Source organism: Pelobates fuscus, chromosome 7 (assembly GCF_036172605.1).
Source record: "Pelobates fuscus isolate aPelFus1 chromosome 7, aPelFus1.pri, whole genome shotgun sequence".
In the NCBI taxonomy this organism is placed as follows: Eukaryota; Metazoa; Chordata; class Amphibia; order Anura; family Pelobatidae; genus Pelobates; species Pelobates fuscus.
The window spans coordinates 84,593,725-84,612,379 of NC_086323.1; the positions used below are offsets into that span (position 1 = coordinate 84,593,725).

Consider the following 18,655-nt stretch of genomic DNA (forward strand, 5'->3'; position numbering starts at 1 on the left):
AAATAGTATGCTTTACACAGCGTATAAGGGTGATGTCACAGCACAACGGGAATGTAACAGGGGAAGAGGTGAAAGTCATCCTCCCCCTCCCACGACCCCGCCATATCTGCCAAGTGACCCAATGTAGGGGTAACAGTCTCTATTCTGCTCTGTGTCAGTGTGTATCATGGTCTCTGAGGACGGGGAACAGTCTCTATTCTGCTCTGTGTCAGTGTGTATCAGGGGCTTTGAGAACAGGTGTCAATGTTAGGTGATTTCTGCCCTTTATGGATTAAAAGCAGACTCTGCATCAACTGTGCAATTTTCCATGGGAGTTTTGCCATGGATCCCCCTCCGGCATGCCACAGTCCAGGTGTTAGTCCCCTTGAAACAACTTTTCCATCACTTTTGTGGCCAGAAAGAGTCCCTGTTGGTTTTAAAATTCGCCTGCCCATTGAAGTCATTGAAAATTTCGGGTTCGCGACAACACTATATATATATATATATATATATAATTTCTGGAGAGACCTCTGTTTATATTTCTTTAGTTATACATCTGTTTGCTGTTAGTTGTACTTTCTGTGAATTTGTTTTGCAGTTTACCTTGACTTTCAGATAAAATTGGGCTAGGTGAATGTCTGGGATCAGTGCAAAACGCATAAATAGCTCTCGGTCATTTTCCATAAGTTTTCCTCTTCTTTTTTTTCATTTTATTGTTAATTATTTCTGCCTTAGCCATTTACTTTTATCTTGTTAATAACAGCAACATTTAAGCTACATAGAAAGCCATTTTCAAGTTCATTCACATGTTAATAATAATACAGAACTAAAAAGCCAATTTGATACGATGCTCCCAAAGTACATTTCCCTTAAAGGGTTACTTCAACATCCATGACTACTTATGCTTTTTGAAGTACCGTATTTTTCACTCCATAAGACGCACCACACCATAAGACGCACCTAGTTTTTAGAGGAGGAAACCCAGAAAAAAATATTCTGAACAAACTGTCCCATAGTGTTTCTTACTATGGGACAGTTTGTTCAGAATATTTTTTTTTCTCCCCTGTCCCATAGTGTTCCTTACCACCCACTCCCCTCTCCTGTCCTATAATGATCTTTAATCCCCCTCCCCTGTCCCATAGTGATTTTAACCCGCCCTTCCTCTGTTCCATAGTGATTTTTAACCCCCCCTTCCTTTGTCCCATAGTGATTTTAACCCCTCCTCCCCTGTCCCATAGTGTTCTTTAACCCCCATCCCCTTGTCCAATAGTGTTCTCCCCCCCTCCCCTTGCCCAATAGTGGTCTGATCCCATAGTGGTCTCCCCCCCTCCCCTTGTCCCATAGTGCACTTTCCCTCCCATAGTGTTCCCCCCTCCCCTTGTCCCATAGTGCACTTTCCCTCCCATAGTGTACCCACCCCCCTCGTCCCATAGTGTCCCTCCCTTTGTCCCATAGTGCACTTTCCCTCCCATAGTGTCCCCCCTCCCCTTTTCCCATAGTGCACTTTCCCTCCCATAGTGTTCTCCCCCCCTCCCCTTGTCCCATAGTGCAATTTCCCTCCCATAGTGTTCTCCCCCCCTCCCCTTGTCCCATAGTGCACTTTCCCTCCCATATGTTCTCCCCCCTCCCCTTGTCCCATAGTGCACTTTCCCTCCCATAGTGCCCCCCTCCCTTGTCCCATAGTGCACTTTCCCTCCCATAGTGTCCCCACCCCCCATCCCCTTGTCCCATAGTGTTCTCCCCCCTCCCTTTGTCCCATAGTGCACTTTCCCTCCCATAGTGTCCCCACCTCCCCTTGTCCCATAGTGCACTTTCCCTCCCATAGTGTTCTCTCCCCCTCCCCTTGTCCCATAGTGCACTTTCCCTCCCATAGTGTTCTCCCCCCTTCCCTTGTCCCATAGGTCACTTTCCCTCCCATAGTGTTCTCCCCCCTCCCCTTGTCCCATAGTGTTCTCCCCCCTCCCCTTGTCCCATAGTGTTCTGCCCCCCTCCCCTTGTCCCATAGTGCACTTTCCCTCCCATAGTGTCCCCCCTCCCCTTGCCCCATAGTGCACTTTCCCTCCCCTTGTCCCATAGTGCACTTTCCCTCCCATAGTGTTCTCCCCCCCTCCCCTTGTCCCATAGTGCACTTTCCCTCCCATAGTGTCCCCCCTCCCCTTGTCCCATAGTGCACTTTCCCTCCCATAGTGTCCCCCCCTCCCCTTGTCCCATAGTGCACTTTCCCTCCCATAGTGTCCCATAATTACTTACCTGTCTTGTAGCGTGGGCCAGCTTAACAGCACTGAGTGCGCACTTTCTTTCAGTCCCGCCGTAAACCGGAACCTGAAATTGAAGTTCCAGTACCGCGGTGCGCCCTGTGCTGCCGGCCCACGCTACAAGACAGGTAAGTAAACCTTCACATTCGTTCCATAAGACGCACAGACATTTCCCCTCACTTTTGAGGGGAAAAAGTGCGTCTTATGGAGCGAAAAATACGGTAGTTGTTCTGGTGAATAAAAATATTACCTTCGGGCATTTTTATGCAAACACTTCCTTTTCAGAGAAAAGGCAGTGTTTACATTGCCCATAGAGACACCTCCAAGAAGCAACTCCTCAGATGGCCACTTGAGGTGCTTCCTGGCTCAGTGCTGCACAGTAGGTAGCAGTGCCGTTCAGCGTTCCTACGCACTGCATGGGGAGGCTGAATTTTCCTCATAGAGATGCATTGATTCAATGCATCTCTATGAGGAGGTGCTGATTGGTCTAAGGTTAGGGTTAGAGGAAGTTTGGAGTAAGGGTTAGGGTAGGGTTAGGGGTAGAGTTAGGGTTAGGGGTAGGGTTAGGTTTAGTGGTAGGGTTAGGGATTAGTGATGCCGCGAACATAACATTTTCGGTTCGCGAACGGCGAACGCGAACTTCCGCAAATGTTCGCGAACGGGCGAACCGCCATAGACTTCAATGGGTAGGCGAATTTTAAAACCCACAGGGACTCTTTCTGGCCACAATAGTGATGGAAAAGTTGTTTCAAGGGGACTAACACCTGGACTGTGGCATGCCGGAGGGGGATCCATTGCAAAACTCCCATGGAAAATTACATAGTTGATGCAGAGTCTGGTTTTATTCCATAAAGGGCATAAATCACCTAACATTCCTAAATTGTTTGGAATAACGTGCTTTAAAACATCAGGTATGATGTTGTATCGATCAGGTAGTGTAAGGGTTACGCCCGCTTCACAGTGACAGACCAAACTCCCCGTTTAACACACCGCAAACAACCACAAACAGTCCCTTTGCACAACCGCAAACTCCCCATTTGCACAAGGTTGGATACCAAGCTAGCCATGTCCCGTTCCTTGTCCTCACTGATGTCATTGAAGGTCTCTCTTCCTCCACCCAGGAAGGTCTCTCTTCCTCCACCCTCCACTTCAAATTTGGGGCACTGCGCGTGCAATCTAATGTGCCACCAGATAGGAGTGGTGTGTTAAGTAGTACTATTCCTATCAGTTTAATCCCTGTTACGTACCCTATCAGGGGACGTGTATATAAGGCATCGATTTTAGGAAGCGGGAGATGGAAAAAGATGCTTGGTCGGTCCACCTACTTCAAATTTGGGGCACTGCGCGTGCAATCTAATGTGCCACCAGATAGGAGTGGTGTGTTAAGTAGTACTATTCCTATCAGTTTAATCCCTGTTACGTTCCCTATCAGGGGACGTGTATATAAGGCATCGATTTTAGGAAGCGGGAGATGGAAAAAGATGCTTGGTCGGTCCTCCTACTTCAAATTTGGGGCACTGCGCGTGCAATCTAATGTGCCACCAGATAGGAGTGGTGTGTTAAGTAGTACTATTCCTATCAGTTTAATCCCTGCTACGACCCCTATCAGGGGACGTGTATACAAGGCATCGAGTTTAGGAAGCGGGAGATGGAAAAAGATGCTTGGTCGGTCCTCCTACTTCAAATTTGGGGCACTGCGCGTGCAATCTAATGTGCCACCAGATAGGAGTGGTGTGTTAAGCAGTACTATTCTTATCAGTTTAATCCCTGTTACGTCCCCTATCAGGGGACGTGTATATAAGGCATCGATTTTAGGAAGCGGGAGATGGAAAAAGATGCTTGGTCGGTCCTCCTACTTCAAATTTGGGGCACTGCGCGTGCAATCTAATGTGCCACCAGATAGGAGTAGTGTGTTAAGTAGTACTATTCTTATCAGTTTAATCCCTGTTACATCCCCTATCAGGGGACGTGTATATAAGGCATCGATTTTAGGAAGCGGAAGATGGAAAAAGATGCTTGGTCGGTCCTCCTACTTAAAATTCAGGGCACTGCGCGTGCAATCTAATGTGCCACCACATAGGAGTGGTGTGTTAAGTAGTCCCCCTCATCAGGCCTTTTTTAGTCGAATGTATCACCCACTGTCACTCCCTTCGGGATCCATCCCTCATTCATCTTAATAAAGGTGAGGTAATCTAGACTTTTTTGACCTAGGTGACTTCTCTTCTTAGTGACAATACCTCCTGCTGCACTGAAGGTCCTTTCTGACAGGACACTTGAAGCGGGGCAGGCCAGAAGTTCTATCGCAAATTGGGATAGCTCAGGCCACAGGTCAAGCCTGCACACCTAGTAGTCAAGGGGTTCATCGCTCCTCAGAGTGTCGATATCTGCAGTTAAGGCGAGGTAGTCTGCTACCTGTCGGTCGAGTCGTTCTCTGAGGTTGGACCCCGAAGGGCTGTGGCGATGCGTAGGACTTAAAAAGCTCCGCATGTCCTCCATCAACAACACGTCTGTAAAGCGTCCTGTCCTTGCTGGCGTGGTCGTGGGAGGACGAGGATTACTTTCACCCCTGTTAGATTCACGTTGTGCTGTGACATTACCCTTATACGCTGTGTAAAGCATACTTTTTAATTGATTTTGGAACTGCTGCATCCTTTCCGACTTGCCGTAATTCGGTAACATTTTAGGCACTTTCTGCTTATACCAGCCTTTTTATACGAGGGTCCCTCAACAGGCACGACAGCATGAAAGACCCCATTTGCACAAGGTTGGATGCCGAGCTACTCATGTCCTGTTCCTCGTCCTCAGTGATCTTTCTGAAGGTATGTTCTTCCCCCCAGTCACGTACAGCACCACGGGTACCAGATAGGTGACAACGAGCACCCTGGGATGCCTGTTGTGGTTGGTCTTCCTCCTCCTCCTCAAAGCCACATTCCTCCTCTGACTCCTCTTCCTCACAATCCTCTTCCAGTGTTGCTGCAGGTCCAGCAAGCAATGCTGATAAGGCTGTTTCTGGTGGTGATGGTGACAAAAACTCTTCCTCTTCACGCTCATCTACGGCCTGATCCAGTACTCTTCGCAGGGCACGCTCCAGGAAGAAAACAAATGGTATGATGTCACTGATGGTGCCTTCGGTGCGACTGACTAGGTTTGTCACCTCCTCAAAAGGACGCATGAGCCTACAGGCATTGCGCATGAGCGTCCAGTAACGTGGCAAAAAAATTCCCAGCTCTGCAGAGGCTGTCCTAGCACCCCGGTCATACAAATACTCGTTAAGGGCTTTTTCTTGTTGGAGCAGGCGGTCGAACATTAGGAGTGTTTAATTCCAACGTGTCTGGCTGTCGCAAATCAAGCGCCTCACTGGCATGTTGTTTCGCCGCTGGATATCGGAAAAGTGCGCCATGGCCGTGTAGGAACGCCTGAAATGGCAACACACCTTCCTGGCCTGCTTAAGGACGTCCTGTAAGCCTGGGCACTTATGCACAAAGCATTGTATGATCAGATTACACACATGTGCCATGCACGGCACATGTGTCAACTTGCCCAAATGCAATGCCGCCAACAAATTTCTTCCGTTGTCACAAACCACTTTGCTGATCTCCAGTTGGTGCGGAGTCAGCCACTGATCCAACTGTTCGTTCAGGGCGGACAGGAATGCTGGTCCGGTGTGACTCTCTGCTTTCAGGCAAGTCAACCCCAAGACGGCGTGACACTGCCGAATCCGGGATGTGGAACAGTACCTGGGGAGCTGGGGGGGGTGCCATTGATGTGGAGCAAGACACAGCAGCAGAAGAGGACTCAGCCGAGGAGGTTATGGAAGAGGATGGAGTAGGAGGAGTAGAGGAGGTGGCAAGTTGTGGCGGTGTCACCAACTCCTTGTCACGGTACTCGCCGCAGAGGATTTGAACCCTGGACTTTGGCTTTGTGTATCTTGCTCTTTTGCCACTGTGTTATCCAGCCATTCATAGTATTGCCGTAATTGGTGTCCTTGCCTTGTTCCAGCACTGGGAGCTGAACTTACCCGTGGCTACTCTTGCACGCCTGTATGCCATATTAATTGGCTGGATATAAAATCCTGTCACACCCTGGGAGGGGTGTCAGTTCATTGACTCTGGTTCCCTTGTTTGGTTCCTGTTTCTCCGTACCTGCGTTCCAGTGTTTCCTGTCTAATTCTGGCTTCTGACCTTGGCTTTCCTCCTGGACTACTCTGATCTCTGGCTTCCCTGATTTTGGCTTCCCTTGACTACGCTTCTGCTAATCCCTACTGTACAGCGTCTTGGAGCACTTTTCCAGGAAAGACCCCATGCACAGACTCACAGGCCAGGTGGCGTCTTACCTGGTCACCCTGGTCTGTGTCTACTTTGCAAGGGTGAGCGTATAACTCTGCGAGCTGGACTCCCGATCAGGTAAGACTCATTACACTCCTCTGCAGAGCCACACATTCCATGCTTGGCAGCCGTCAGCAGGTTTACCCAATGCACAGTGTAGGTGATATACCTGTCCTGACCATGCTTTGCAGACCAGGTATTAGTGGTCAGATGGACCCTTGCCCCAACACTGTGGGCCAGACATGCCATTACTTCCTTTTGCACAATGGAGTACAGGATGGGGATTGCCTTTTGTGCATAAAAATTTCGGCTAGGTACCTTGCTACAATAGCTACAAATGTTTTGAACGCCTCAGACTCCACCAGCTTGTATGGTAAAAGCTGGCGGGCTAAGAGTTCAGTCAAGCCAGCTGTCAGACGCCGGGCAAGGGGGTGACTTTGTGACATTGGCTTCTTACGCTCAAACATGTCCTTGACAGACACCTGACTGTGGGCAGATGAGCAGGAACTGCTCAAGGCGAGAGACGGAGGGGCGGATGGTTGAGAGGGGGCAAGGAGGACAGCAGTGGTTAACGTGGCTGAAGATGCTGGACCAGGAGGAGGATGGCGGCTTTGAGTTTGTGTGCTGCTTGTACTCATGTGTTGATCCCATAGGCGTTTGTGATGTGAGATCATGTGCCTTCGCAAAGCAGTTGTACCTAGATGGGTGTTGGACTTCCCACGACTCAGTTTCTTTTGGCACAGGTTGCAAATGGCATCGCTGTTGTCAGAGGCAGACACACACAAAAAAGGCCACACTGCTGAGCAATGACGGCATTCTGGTGGTGGCAACAGCATGCGTTGATTGGCGTGCTGTCTGGCTGACCCCGGGTGCCGATGCATGCTGTCTGACTGTGCCACTAGCTCCTTGCGACGACCTCCCCCTGCTTCCAACTCGTCTCCTCCTCCTCCTGTCTGTCTCCCTATCTGAACTTTCCCCCTGTTCTTCTTCTCTTCTAGCAGGCACCCACGTGACATCCACGGACGCATCGTCATAATCAACCGCTTCACTTGTATCTGACAACTCAGCAAAGGAAGCAGCAGTGGGTACAACATCATTATCATCACACCATACGTGTGTAATGCTGCCTGACTGAGACATATCCCTGTTATCTACATCTTCTGGCAATAATAGTTGCGCATCACTCATTTCTTCCAACTGATGTGTAAATAACTCCTCTGACATACCAAATGAAGCAGCTGTGGTGCTAGTGTTGGTGGTGGCAGCAGGCGGGCGAGTGGTGCCCGAAGCTAAGCTGGAGGAGGATGGTGCATCGAGGTTCCGAGCGGAAGCTGTAGAAGATTGGGTGTTCTGTGTTAGCCAGTCAACTATGTCCTCAGAACTCTTCAAGTTCAGGGTACGTGGCCTCTGAACACTGGGCATTATTCTAGGGCCAAAGGGAATCACAGCACCATGACCATGACGGCCCCTGCGGGGTGGCCTGCCTCTGCCTGTCATTTTTTTTTCGATTAGTGGTACTATGCATGCAAGCTACTGTGACAACAGATATGAGTGGCACTGGTGTGACACTATGCCCTGGCAGGCCCCGAAACGCACACTCATGAAGGAAACTAACTGCTATTATATTACAGCCCAAAAAGTTTAGTTTTTTTTTTTTAAATGCAAGCTATTGGGACACCAGATATGAGTGAGTGGTGGCACTGGGCAGGCCCTGAAACGCACTCTCGTTAAGGAAACTGACTGCTATTATATTACAGTCCAAAAAGTTTAGTTTTTTTTTTTTTTTTAAATGCAAGCTATTGTGACACCAGTGAGTGAGTGGTGGCACTGGGCAAGTGGGCACAGTATACGCCGTGATCCTGATACACACACTGGCAGACAACTAACTGCTATTCAATCTATTACAGTAAAAATTGTATATTTTTTTAAAAATTTACACTACTGTTACACCAGATATGAGTTGCACTGGTGTGACACTGTGCCCTGGCAGGCCCTGAAACGCACACTAGTGAAGGAAACTGACTGCTATTATATTATAGTCCAAAAAGTTTTTTGTTTTTTTTAAATGCAAGCTATTGTGACACCAGTGAGTGGTGGCACTGGGCAAGTGGGCACAGTATATGCTGTGAGCCTGACACACAGGCTGGCAGGCAGGCAACTGCAATTACATTACACAGAAAAAAAAAAGCAGACTGATGTTCTAGCCCTAAAAAGGGCATTTTGGGGTGCTGTCCTTACAGCAGAGATCAGATGAGTCCTTCAGTACTGTAGTGGACACTGAATACACTAGCCTAGCTATCAATTTCCCTATCAAATTAGCAGCAGCTACACTGTCCCTACTCTCACTAAGAATGCAGCTTCACAACGAATGTAAAATAGATGCTGTGCAGGAGGAGGGAGGGTCTGGGAGGGAGGGTCTGCTGCTGATTGGCTGGAATGTGTCTGCTGACTGTGAGGTACAGGGTCAAAGTTTACTCAATGATGACGAATAGGGGGCGGACCGAACAGCGCATGTGTTCGCCGTCTGTGGCGAACGCGAACAAGCGATGTTCGCCAGGAACTATTCACCAGCGAACAGTTCGGGACATCACTATTAGGGATAGAAGAAGGTTGGGGTAAGGCTAGAGGTAGAATTAGGGGTAGGGTTAGTGGTAGGGTTAGTGGTAGGGTTAGGGGTACGGGTATGGTTAGGGTTTGGAGTAGGGTTAGGGGTAGGCTTAGTGTTGGGGTAGGTTTAGGGCTAGGGTTAGATTCCTCTCATCATTCCCTTAATTTTCCCTCCTTCTCCTGTTTCACCACCTAGTGTAGTAATTTACTTTTAAATACGAAAAAAGATATGACTATCAGAAACCCAATTTTTCTTTTCTTTTAATACTCAATATAATGGAAGGGCTTTTGATATACAAAGAATAATTAAAAAAAAACATTGGGGTTTACTTGTTGAGGATGAATTTTTAAGTAAAGAAATTCCACAGGCTCCTAAAGTTTATTTTTAGAAAAGGTACAAATTTGAAACAGATTGTTGCACCTAGTACCTTTCGCTCGGGGAAAGACCAAACCAAATGTATAGGAGTTTTTTATACATGCGGAAACTGTAAAAGTTGTGGTCATCAATTTAATATTATAAAAGATTTCGTTAGCACACAGACACAGGTGAAGTTTAAGATTAAAAGTAAGGTGTCCTGCTCCTCCACCCATGTGGTATATCTCCTTACCTGTGGGTGTGGGATGCAATATGTGGGGAGAACTGGGAGGGAATTAAAAGTCAGCTTTCAAGAACACAGAAATAATATTAAAAAAGGTATGTTAACACATTCAGTGCCAGTACATTGTAATAATTGTCCCTTGTTTAATTTTAATACATTGAAATGTATAGGCATAGAACAGGTAACCCTAAATGAAAGAGGTGATGATCTTATGATGGCTTTAAGGAAGAGAGAGGGTTACTGGATCCATACATTAAAAACTATGAAACCGAGTGGATTAAATGTGGATTTCGATTTAGTTTGCTTTCTGTGATTTTTTGACTCTTTCCTATTTTGATTTTAATTTTATCTTTATATTTGCTTAATATATAATTGATTGTAATATATATGGATTTTAATTTGGGATATTTGAGAATTAATTCTTGTATATTTGCTATTTCTTTTTATAACCTTGTATTATGGACTTATATGCTCGATTGCGAGCAATGGAACGCAAGTGGAACGCATTTCCTGCCGTCTATTCAGATGAAAATCAAAGCGAGGCTTGGTCAGCAATCCCAGAACGCAATATAGGCGTAACCTGAAGTACACCGGAGTTTGAACCCGGAAAAATGTCGTCCAGCTGATCGCTTCGCGCCAAGGACGGATTTAAAAAGGAGAAGACCGGCGCATTCCACTTCATGCCTGCATATGGACAGTATCTTATTAGATTCCCCTGAAGAAGTTCAGTATTGAACGAAACTCGTAGGGCGTATTAGTGTACAGAGTATTTGTGTTTTTTATGGTTATTTATTTATTTACTTATTTTTATTTATTTATATTTTATTTGGCTTTCCTGCTCCTTTGCCTCCTGAGATTAGGAGACACTCCCATCTGAGTATGATGTGCCTAATTGACACTTCCATTTTGTAAGTGTGACAAATAATAAAGTGTGTTAATTTTATTGAGATACTCTGCACTATTATTTTTTTCGTTTTTCCTATGCATGCTATTGAGGTTCCAAAGTCGTGAAGTTATTTCATCAGTATTCATGATATGCCTACAATCAAATTGGGTTTGTGAGTGCAATCATTTATATCTATAAACCCACTTTTTGCAGCATTATTGCCCTATGTCTGTCTCTATTATTTTTGTATTGTAGATTGCCTTTTTTGGTATTTTGTCTATACTGTGAAAGACAGGAAGATGTTGATGCCCCTGCACCACTTGATAACAAAGTGATGAAGGAGCTAATATTAGTTTTCCTGTAATCACCAAAACTGCTACTTCTCCCTCCTGATTGTGGTCAATGCAGAGACACATAACTTTACTGACACTGTCTTTACCTTAGAATGTTTCTAGGACTTTAATACATGACATGTGGGTACACCAATTTTTGTGACATACCCGAACCTAGACAATCAACTTTAATGGAGTAAACCCAAGTAGTAAAAAAAAATATTGGATAAAAATAAACAAACAAGAGTCAGAATAATGGAATAAACAGTAAATAAATAAAATTAATTGTACTTATTCCTATAACAATATGCTGGATCTCCACTTGCTGTCTAGGTAGTCAAACACATTTATTATATAGGATGAATACTACTGTTACTTCCAGCAATTGGGGTTTTTAAAGGGGACTTAGTTTTAGCAATATTGCACTATTGTTGTTCTTCGTGAGTTTTTCTTTTTAGGCACAACATATAGCTGTATAAGTAAACAATAAGGCATTTATTTTGCACAGTTTTTATATGTTTTTTTTTCTTTTTAATTCAATGTTGTTACTTTATCAAATGTACATATACACAGAAAGTGCACACACCTACAAAGTACAAAGCTTACACATAAAAAATATTTTTTTTAGAATAATATGTAAAATACAAATATGTATACATATATGTTAATCAACCATTCTTTATAGCTTTAAAAACAAATGTATGTTGTACTTTTCAAAATGAACTATATTGAAAATAAAAATACTTTTTAGCACATCATTTTATTTATGTGGATTATTACACATTACATGCATTATGATTAATTGTTTAAACATATGTCCCATATGCCCCACAGAGCTGGTTTATTTCCACGTTATATATTGATCTATATCTGCAATCTGTGTGTATGTAAGTATATCTAAATGAATCAATGAAATTCATCACAGCAGATTATATGGGTACACATACACACTGGCACACAACAGAGTGGCAGTTAGATTTCAGGTATTTAAATAGCTCTGTGGCAGTTGTAAAGAATGGTGGACGGCAGATAAAAGAATTTAGAACTTATAAAGCAAGGTTACATATACTGTAATTCTACATTTGGATATCCATCCTGGATATATATATTTTATGCACTACTTAAGAACACACAAGAAGGATTTGGAATTGTTATAGGCAACAAACTAGGAAACAATGTGCAACATCAATCAGCAGTTGCTAAGGCCAGTAAGGTATTGTCATGTATTATTATTTTATTATTTATATAGCGCCAGCAAATTCTGTAGCGCTGTACAATGGGTGGACTAACAGACACATAATTGTAACTAGAGAAATAAACTCAGAGGAACAAAGGGGTTGAGGTCCCTGCTCAATGTGTTTACAGGCTAAAAGGAGTGGGGTATTGTAACAAAGTAGGTTGCTAGAAAAGTATTTACTGAGGGCTTATTAGGTTATTTATGACAGTTGCAGGAGAGTAGTTATGGAGGATGAAAACCTGCTAACAGGTTAATTGATACGCTTTCCCGAAGAAGTGAGTTTTCAAAGATTTTTTTGAAGGAGTGGAGACTGGGTGTAAGTCTAACGGAGAAGGAAAGGGAGTTTCACAGAAAAAGTGCAGCCATGGAGAAGTCTTGAAGGTGAGCATCAGAGGTGGAAGTACGGAGGGAGGAAAGATCTTACTTTGGCAGAGCACAGGGTCCTCGATGGGACAAACTTGTGTATTAGGGAGGATAGGTAGATTGGAGTAGTAATATGTAGGGGCTTGTAAGAAAGCACCAGAATCTTACATTGAGCCCTATATCTAAATGTAAGCCAATGTAGGGACTGACAGATGTGGGGAAACGTTGGAGGTGCAGGCGGACAGGAAAATTAACCTCGCAGCAGCATTCATTATAGATTGCAGTGGTGCAAGCTGGGAACATCTAAGACCACTGAGAAGGGGATTGCAGGGAAGGCGAGAGAGAACAACAGCATGGACCAGGACCTTAGCGTCCGGTGTTAAATAGGGGTAAATGAGAGCAATGTTTTTAAAGATGGAAGCGGTAGGATTTGGTGATCGACTGGACATGACTGGACAATGAGGAGTGAAGGAGAGGTTGGAGACAAAGAGGACACCTAGGCAGCAAGCCTGCAAGGTAGAAGTGATAGTGGCGCCGTTGACTTGGAGGGAGATAGACACGGGCGTAGCAGGTTGAGTTTAAGGAAGTGAGCAACCATCCAGTTGGAAATCGCGGAGAGGCAGTCAGAAACACGAGTCAAGATGGGTGGTTTATTGCTGCATGTTTGAAGGGTGAAGGAAATGTGCCAGAGGAAAGGGAGAGACTGAAAATGTTGGTGAGAGAAAGAGCAAGAGAGGGAGTCAAAGTGCTGATGAGATATGGAGGAATAGGATTGATGGAACAGGTGGTGGGGTGGGAGGACCGGAGCAGAGCAGAAACCTCTTCTGTTTTAGCAGGTGCGAATGAGCATAGAACAGTGTGACCACCCGGGTTGGGTGATGTATTGGTAGGGGAGGAAGAAAGATTAGAGATTGCTTCCTTAATTGTAGAAATCTTCTCAGTGAAGTGAGTTGCAAATTTTGAGGTGGACAAGGTGGTAGAAGGAGGGGGAGCAACAGGGCCAAGAAGAGCATCAAAAGTGTGAAATAGGCATTTGGGTTGGTGGGGCAGTGTGCTTATGAGGGTGTTGAAGTCATTTACTTTTGCAGAGGAAAGAGCCAGACTGTAGGAGTGCAGCATAAATTTATAGTGGAAGAATTCAGGTGCAGAGTGAGACTTTCTCCAGCAGCATTCAGTAGTTCTGGGACATTTTTGATGGTATCTGGTCAGCTATGTGTGCCATAGTTGTAATTGGGGGCACTTGCTGTGTTTAAATGTAGGAGGTGCCATGATGTCTAGTTGAGAGGAGAGAGTGGAGTTATAGAGTGAGGTTGCAGAGTTAGGGCAAGTTAGAGTTGAGATGGGTAAAAGGAGAGTTTGGTGGAGAAATGCTGGAGATCAAGACAGTGGAGGTTTCTGCAAGATTGGAGAGTTGAGGGTTGTGAAACTGGGTATGGGGTATGCGGATGTCAAAGGTCAGCAGATGGTGGTTAGACAAAGGAAATTGAACATTGTAAAGATTAGAGGTGGTACAGAGATTGGTGAAGATGAGGTAAAGAGTGTTTCCTGCTGTACTGCTGTATGAGTTGCTGAAGTAGACCATTGAGTAATATCTACTGTACTTCACCTCCCCATCAAGAATTCTGCTATCGAATTAGGGACTATTTTGTAAATACTATTTGACTACTTTTTATTATTAGTATTGTTTAACATCTCTACCCCAACATTTGGCGCAACCTGTTTTTTTCTTTACCTTTACTATATTTTCTTGGATTGTTGGGGTATCCAAGTTTCAGTGTTTGCTGCCTTCTTTCCCTGGAAGAGCCATTAGTTGGCGAAAGGCGCCTCTGGACTTGAATGTGAAGGTGTTGTGTGATTAGGGACGATGGTGTAATGAGATATTATCATGAGACATAGAAATCCCACATTAAAAATGTTAAGTCTGTATTATAATGTTTCTATCCTCCTTTTTTTTTTTCCGTTTACAAATTAATCTAGTTTTGATTTGATTTTGTTCTAATTTTCTCAACTAGCCTTGGGAGGTGGTTAACAATAAGTGGTACCCACGAAGGCACAGCTGAGGGATCTATTCTGTCCTGATCATATGACCTTTGATTGTTGAACGAGTATTGCTTTGTATACCTACCATCAAATCCAGTTCAAGTTACAAGTCGGCTGAACTGTTTTTTCAACAGCTATACAGATATGTTCAGTTATATACTCCTTAAATCTTCTTAGTTCCTGTAACAGTGAGTACCTGAGATTTTTTGTTTTGTGTTTAATCTCTGGGCTTTGCTGATCCATGCTCACTAGCACCCTGTGGCTTTGTGATTGAGTGCAGTCCCTGTTTCCTTTTTCAGGTATATACTCCTGTCTTTTATTTTGCTTTAATAGATTTATAACCAGAGATATATATTCCAGTTTATTAACATGATTGCTATTGTAGTCCACTTGTTATGTGGATTTGTGAACATTGATAATATTGGTAATGCAATGTTTAGTTAATACCTCTTTCTCATTTTCATTTCAATCAATGGGTTGTATCCATCTTTAGATCTGACATGTATCCATTTAGATCTATACTGTTGGAAACTTTGTGCCTTTCCCCTAAACGCTTATGAACTATTTTCAAATGGTGAATTTGTATCAATCTATTTTTTCCTTATTTTCTCAGGTGTTTGGCTTTTAGAATTTAGCCAAATCTACCTGATGAGTTTGACATGTCTCCCAATGGGATATATTGTACCAGACCAAGCTATTAAGTCTGTGGAGCATTGATGCAACTAACATTAAACCTCAAATTCCGACTTTTTTTATAATTTACATTTTTAACTAATTGTTGCGAACAGTCAGTATAGTTAGGTGATAAAAATGTGTGGTTTAGGAACCAGAAAAAATGCGAAAGTGAAACAATTTAAGTATACATTTACATAACTAGTTAGATACTACTTGAAGACATTAGACAGTATTTATTGTATCTTCCTTTAGCTTAAATCCAAAAATTAAATACCAGTTACCCAGTGTTAGCCTTTTATCCAAATAGCAACAAACAAAATGACAGCACAGAGGAACCATGGCAAAACTGAAGGGAGATATGTAACTGGCAAAAAGGATCTCTCTATATTTTTCTTCATTCCTCTTGTCTTCAAGGGCTTCTCAATGCGATCCCATTGTGTCAAAATAGCCTCTCTGGCTCCTGCCCACTTTCCAGGACCAGTTAGACGATACTGATAAGGGGTAGTTGTGCCAAAAAAGATTTTTAGACCTAGAACTGGATCTGTGAGAAGCAGTTTCATTATATTCGGCTTTGCATTTATATTTGAGGCCAAATCATCCATGTACTCAATGTAATTTATACGCCGGCAATTTCCTTTAGCTGTCCCGAACCTTAATAGTAAAACATGAGTATAATTAGTCAAATTAAAAGATGCACATAGTCATAATTAGATCGATATGTTCATCCCTTACAGTAATTTTCCTATAACATCATGCTAACCAAACCTTTAGAAAGTAATAATTTATGGTTTATTTGGTCATACATAAGGAGAAAGTTTAACAATTTACACAAAGCATAAACAAGGCATGTCCTAATTCTGTTCTCTGGAGATCTAATGCACATAGCAACTGGACTAATTGGATTGCTCTCAAAAAGCCACATGTGCTAATATTAATTTAAAGTGAAGCTGTCAGCAGGTTCACTGTAACTGAAATGACCCTCACAGACATTGAATACAAAGAGATAACTGACGTATGCAGTGTACACTATCCTATTTCTATTATTTACCTCCAGTCCTGCATCACAATTTACTTAACTCAGTGGGTGTTACACAATTATATATAAAGAAAAGGGAGGGCATTAAATGGGTATGATAAAAGCATGATCTAAATTAGTAGTGGCAAAAACACAGATGTTGCCATGTTTGGGCTCACCATCATAAAGTATTAGTTTGAAATTATTTTGGTCTGAGATTTTTGTTTGTGTTAGACTTCAGTGAGGTGCAATGATTGGAGCATGGAGGAGTGCAGAGGGCTACTCTAAATATGAGTACTCTACCCCCAGGGTTTCACGTTTTATGGCTAGTCAAAGGTTTAAACAATGGAAAAAATACCAGAAATATTATATCTTAATGATTATAAAAGTTAATTAACAGTTGCCACATAACAGTTTATCATACCGTTTCATTCTGAGTTTTTCATTCTCAACCAACTGATCCTTCCTTTCTTTGTTGCTTGGGAATCTGTGCAATCCTTGAAAATATACAAATGATGAATGAAATTAAAACAAAATGTATTTACAAATGTAGTGTTTTGTTATTTGCATCGGCTTTGATGTTCTTGTTATTAGGACACACAGGTATTATAGCCAGCGAGGGCAAGGTAAGCAAGGATTGGACAGATAGATCAAGTTTCAGTCCTTGACACTGAAAGAAAAGGTGCCTGTACATAAAAAAACATACCTGTACAAAGATAAAATCCAAAAGAAAGTTGTCCAAAGTTAAAAATGTAGGACAAATCAAATCACTTGAAACACACTAAATAAAACAACCAGAACCATAGCAACATCTTTTCAATTCCAGAAGACACGGTACATACGAGGGATTACAAAATCTGAACATGAAAGGTCTACTTAACGCTCACTGTTGGGAACATATAAAAAGGCTAAAGTCAGCATCATAAATCTTAGATTATGTTGGGGGCTGGAACTTTGAACCAGTGCATCCAAGACATTGGACGGTTCGGTGGAACGAGAAACACACAGGTCGACACACAGGTAGCATGGAGACAATGTTGTACTTATAAACCACATGTGTCACATCAAATAAAGGCATTTGTTTCATGTGATTATTACAACAAAACCATACCATACTCTTTCATGAATACAGTATTTGGACTCAGATGTCATCAATATTGTTTAGCAAATTACCAAGAAATTACTTGCTGCCACTACTGAAAAATAAGTAAAATATAACAGCTGAGATTATTTTTGAGGAGTCTCCAGCCACTAATTAGCAAAAATGCATGTTATCTATATGCCATTACATGGAAACTCTAAAGCACATAGCACAGATTTTTAAACATTATCAAGCACAAATAAAATAAATGTAAATCCAGACACATCATATAAAAAAATTACAAAAATGTTTCTATAAGTGCAGTGCATATGTCATTTAATTGAATACGTAACAGAAATAGATCTCAAAAGTTACATAGTTATGTATCTGCCATAAAACAAAATAAAAATAAGTTTTCTACTCTTTGTTCTAAAACAACTGCAAATCAGTATTGTAAATTACTGATAAATATTTTCTTTTTGAACACAGCCCTTACCTTTGAAAAGTCTCATAGCCCATCGATTTTGAATTTCAACAGTTGCTGCAATTGGACCGACTGGTTGAATAAAGCCAATGAAAAAAAATGTAGGCTTCTGCAGGTTAACAGGAAATATATTTTTGTATAAAAATCCCTCATTGAAATCTGCTTCAATGACTGATTCATCCAGAAAAGGGAATCTGACTTCATATCCAGTGGCAAAAATGACAACATCAAGATTATCTACTTTAGTGCCATCTACAAACTGAGCTGATGTCTCGGTAAACTTTGTTATCCCTGGTTTCATGATTACTAAACCTGCAAGAATGCGGCTTGGAAGCTCTTCATTAACCAAGGGTTCTTTCATCTCAATGCTACAAACAAATAGGAAAATATTTGATTGTCATTACAAGTGATGTGTATTGTATTGATAAAACATTAAAAATGTCTAAAGGGACATGCATCACTTTGAAACAACTGTGTCATTCAAAATTAAAATAGTTTTGACCTTGAGCCTCTAGGTCCGTAGATCGAAGATGTTTGCCCTCATGTCGGCCTGGGGCCCATAGGTGTGGCCCAGTCTGCTCCCATTGTGCAGCAACCTTTGCCGATCTCCCTACTTCCATTATGAACACCCCACACATGGGCATCGGCTAAGACTGGACTAGTTCTCTGGGACACGCTACTGTCAGCCATTCCTATGGTACAGAGCCTCCAAAAGTCTACAGGATCCAGTGGTCTTCCTCTCATACGACTCGAACATGTTGTGCAATACTCAGTTAG

At 42.8% G+C, this 18,655-nt stretch overlaps 1 protein-coding gene across 1 annotated transcript in view; it reads right to left on the reverse strand.

Annotated features, from left to right (window-relative positions):
• Window positions 1-15,550: 15,550 nt before the first annotated feature.
• LOC134568699 (dimethylaniline monooxygenase [N-oxide-forming] 2-like) overlaps window positions 15,551-18,655 on the reverse strand; it is a 56,105-nt gene continuing 53,000 nt past the window's right edge. Inside the window, exons 6-8 of the mRNA XM_063427351.1 lie at window positions 17,891-18,246; window positions 16,738-16,810; window positions 15,551-15,949 (exon numbers count right to left, since the gene is read on the reverse strand). Coding sequence (XP_063283421.1) covers window positions 15,586-15,949; window positions 16,738-16,810; window positions 17,891-18,246 — 793 coding nt within the window. The 3' untranslated portion in view covers window positions 15,551-15,585. The remainder of the gene's footprint in view (window positions 15,950-16,737; window positions 16,811-17,890; window positions 18,247-18,655) is intronic.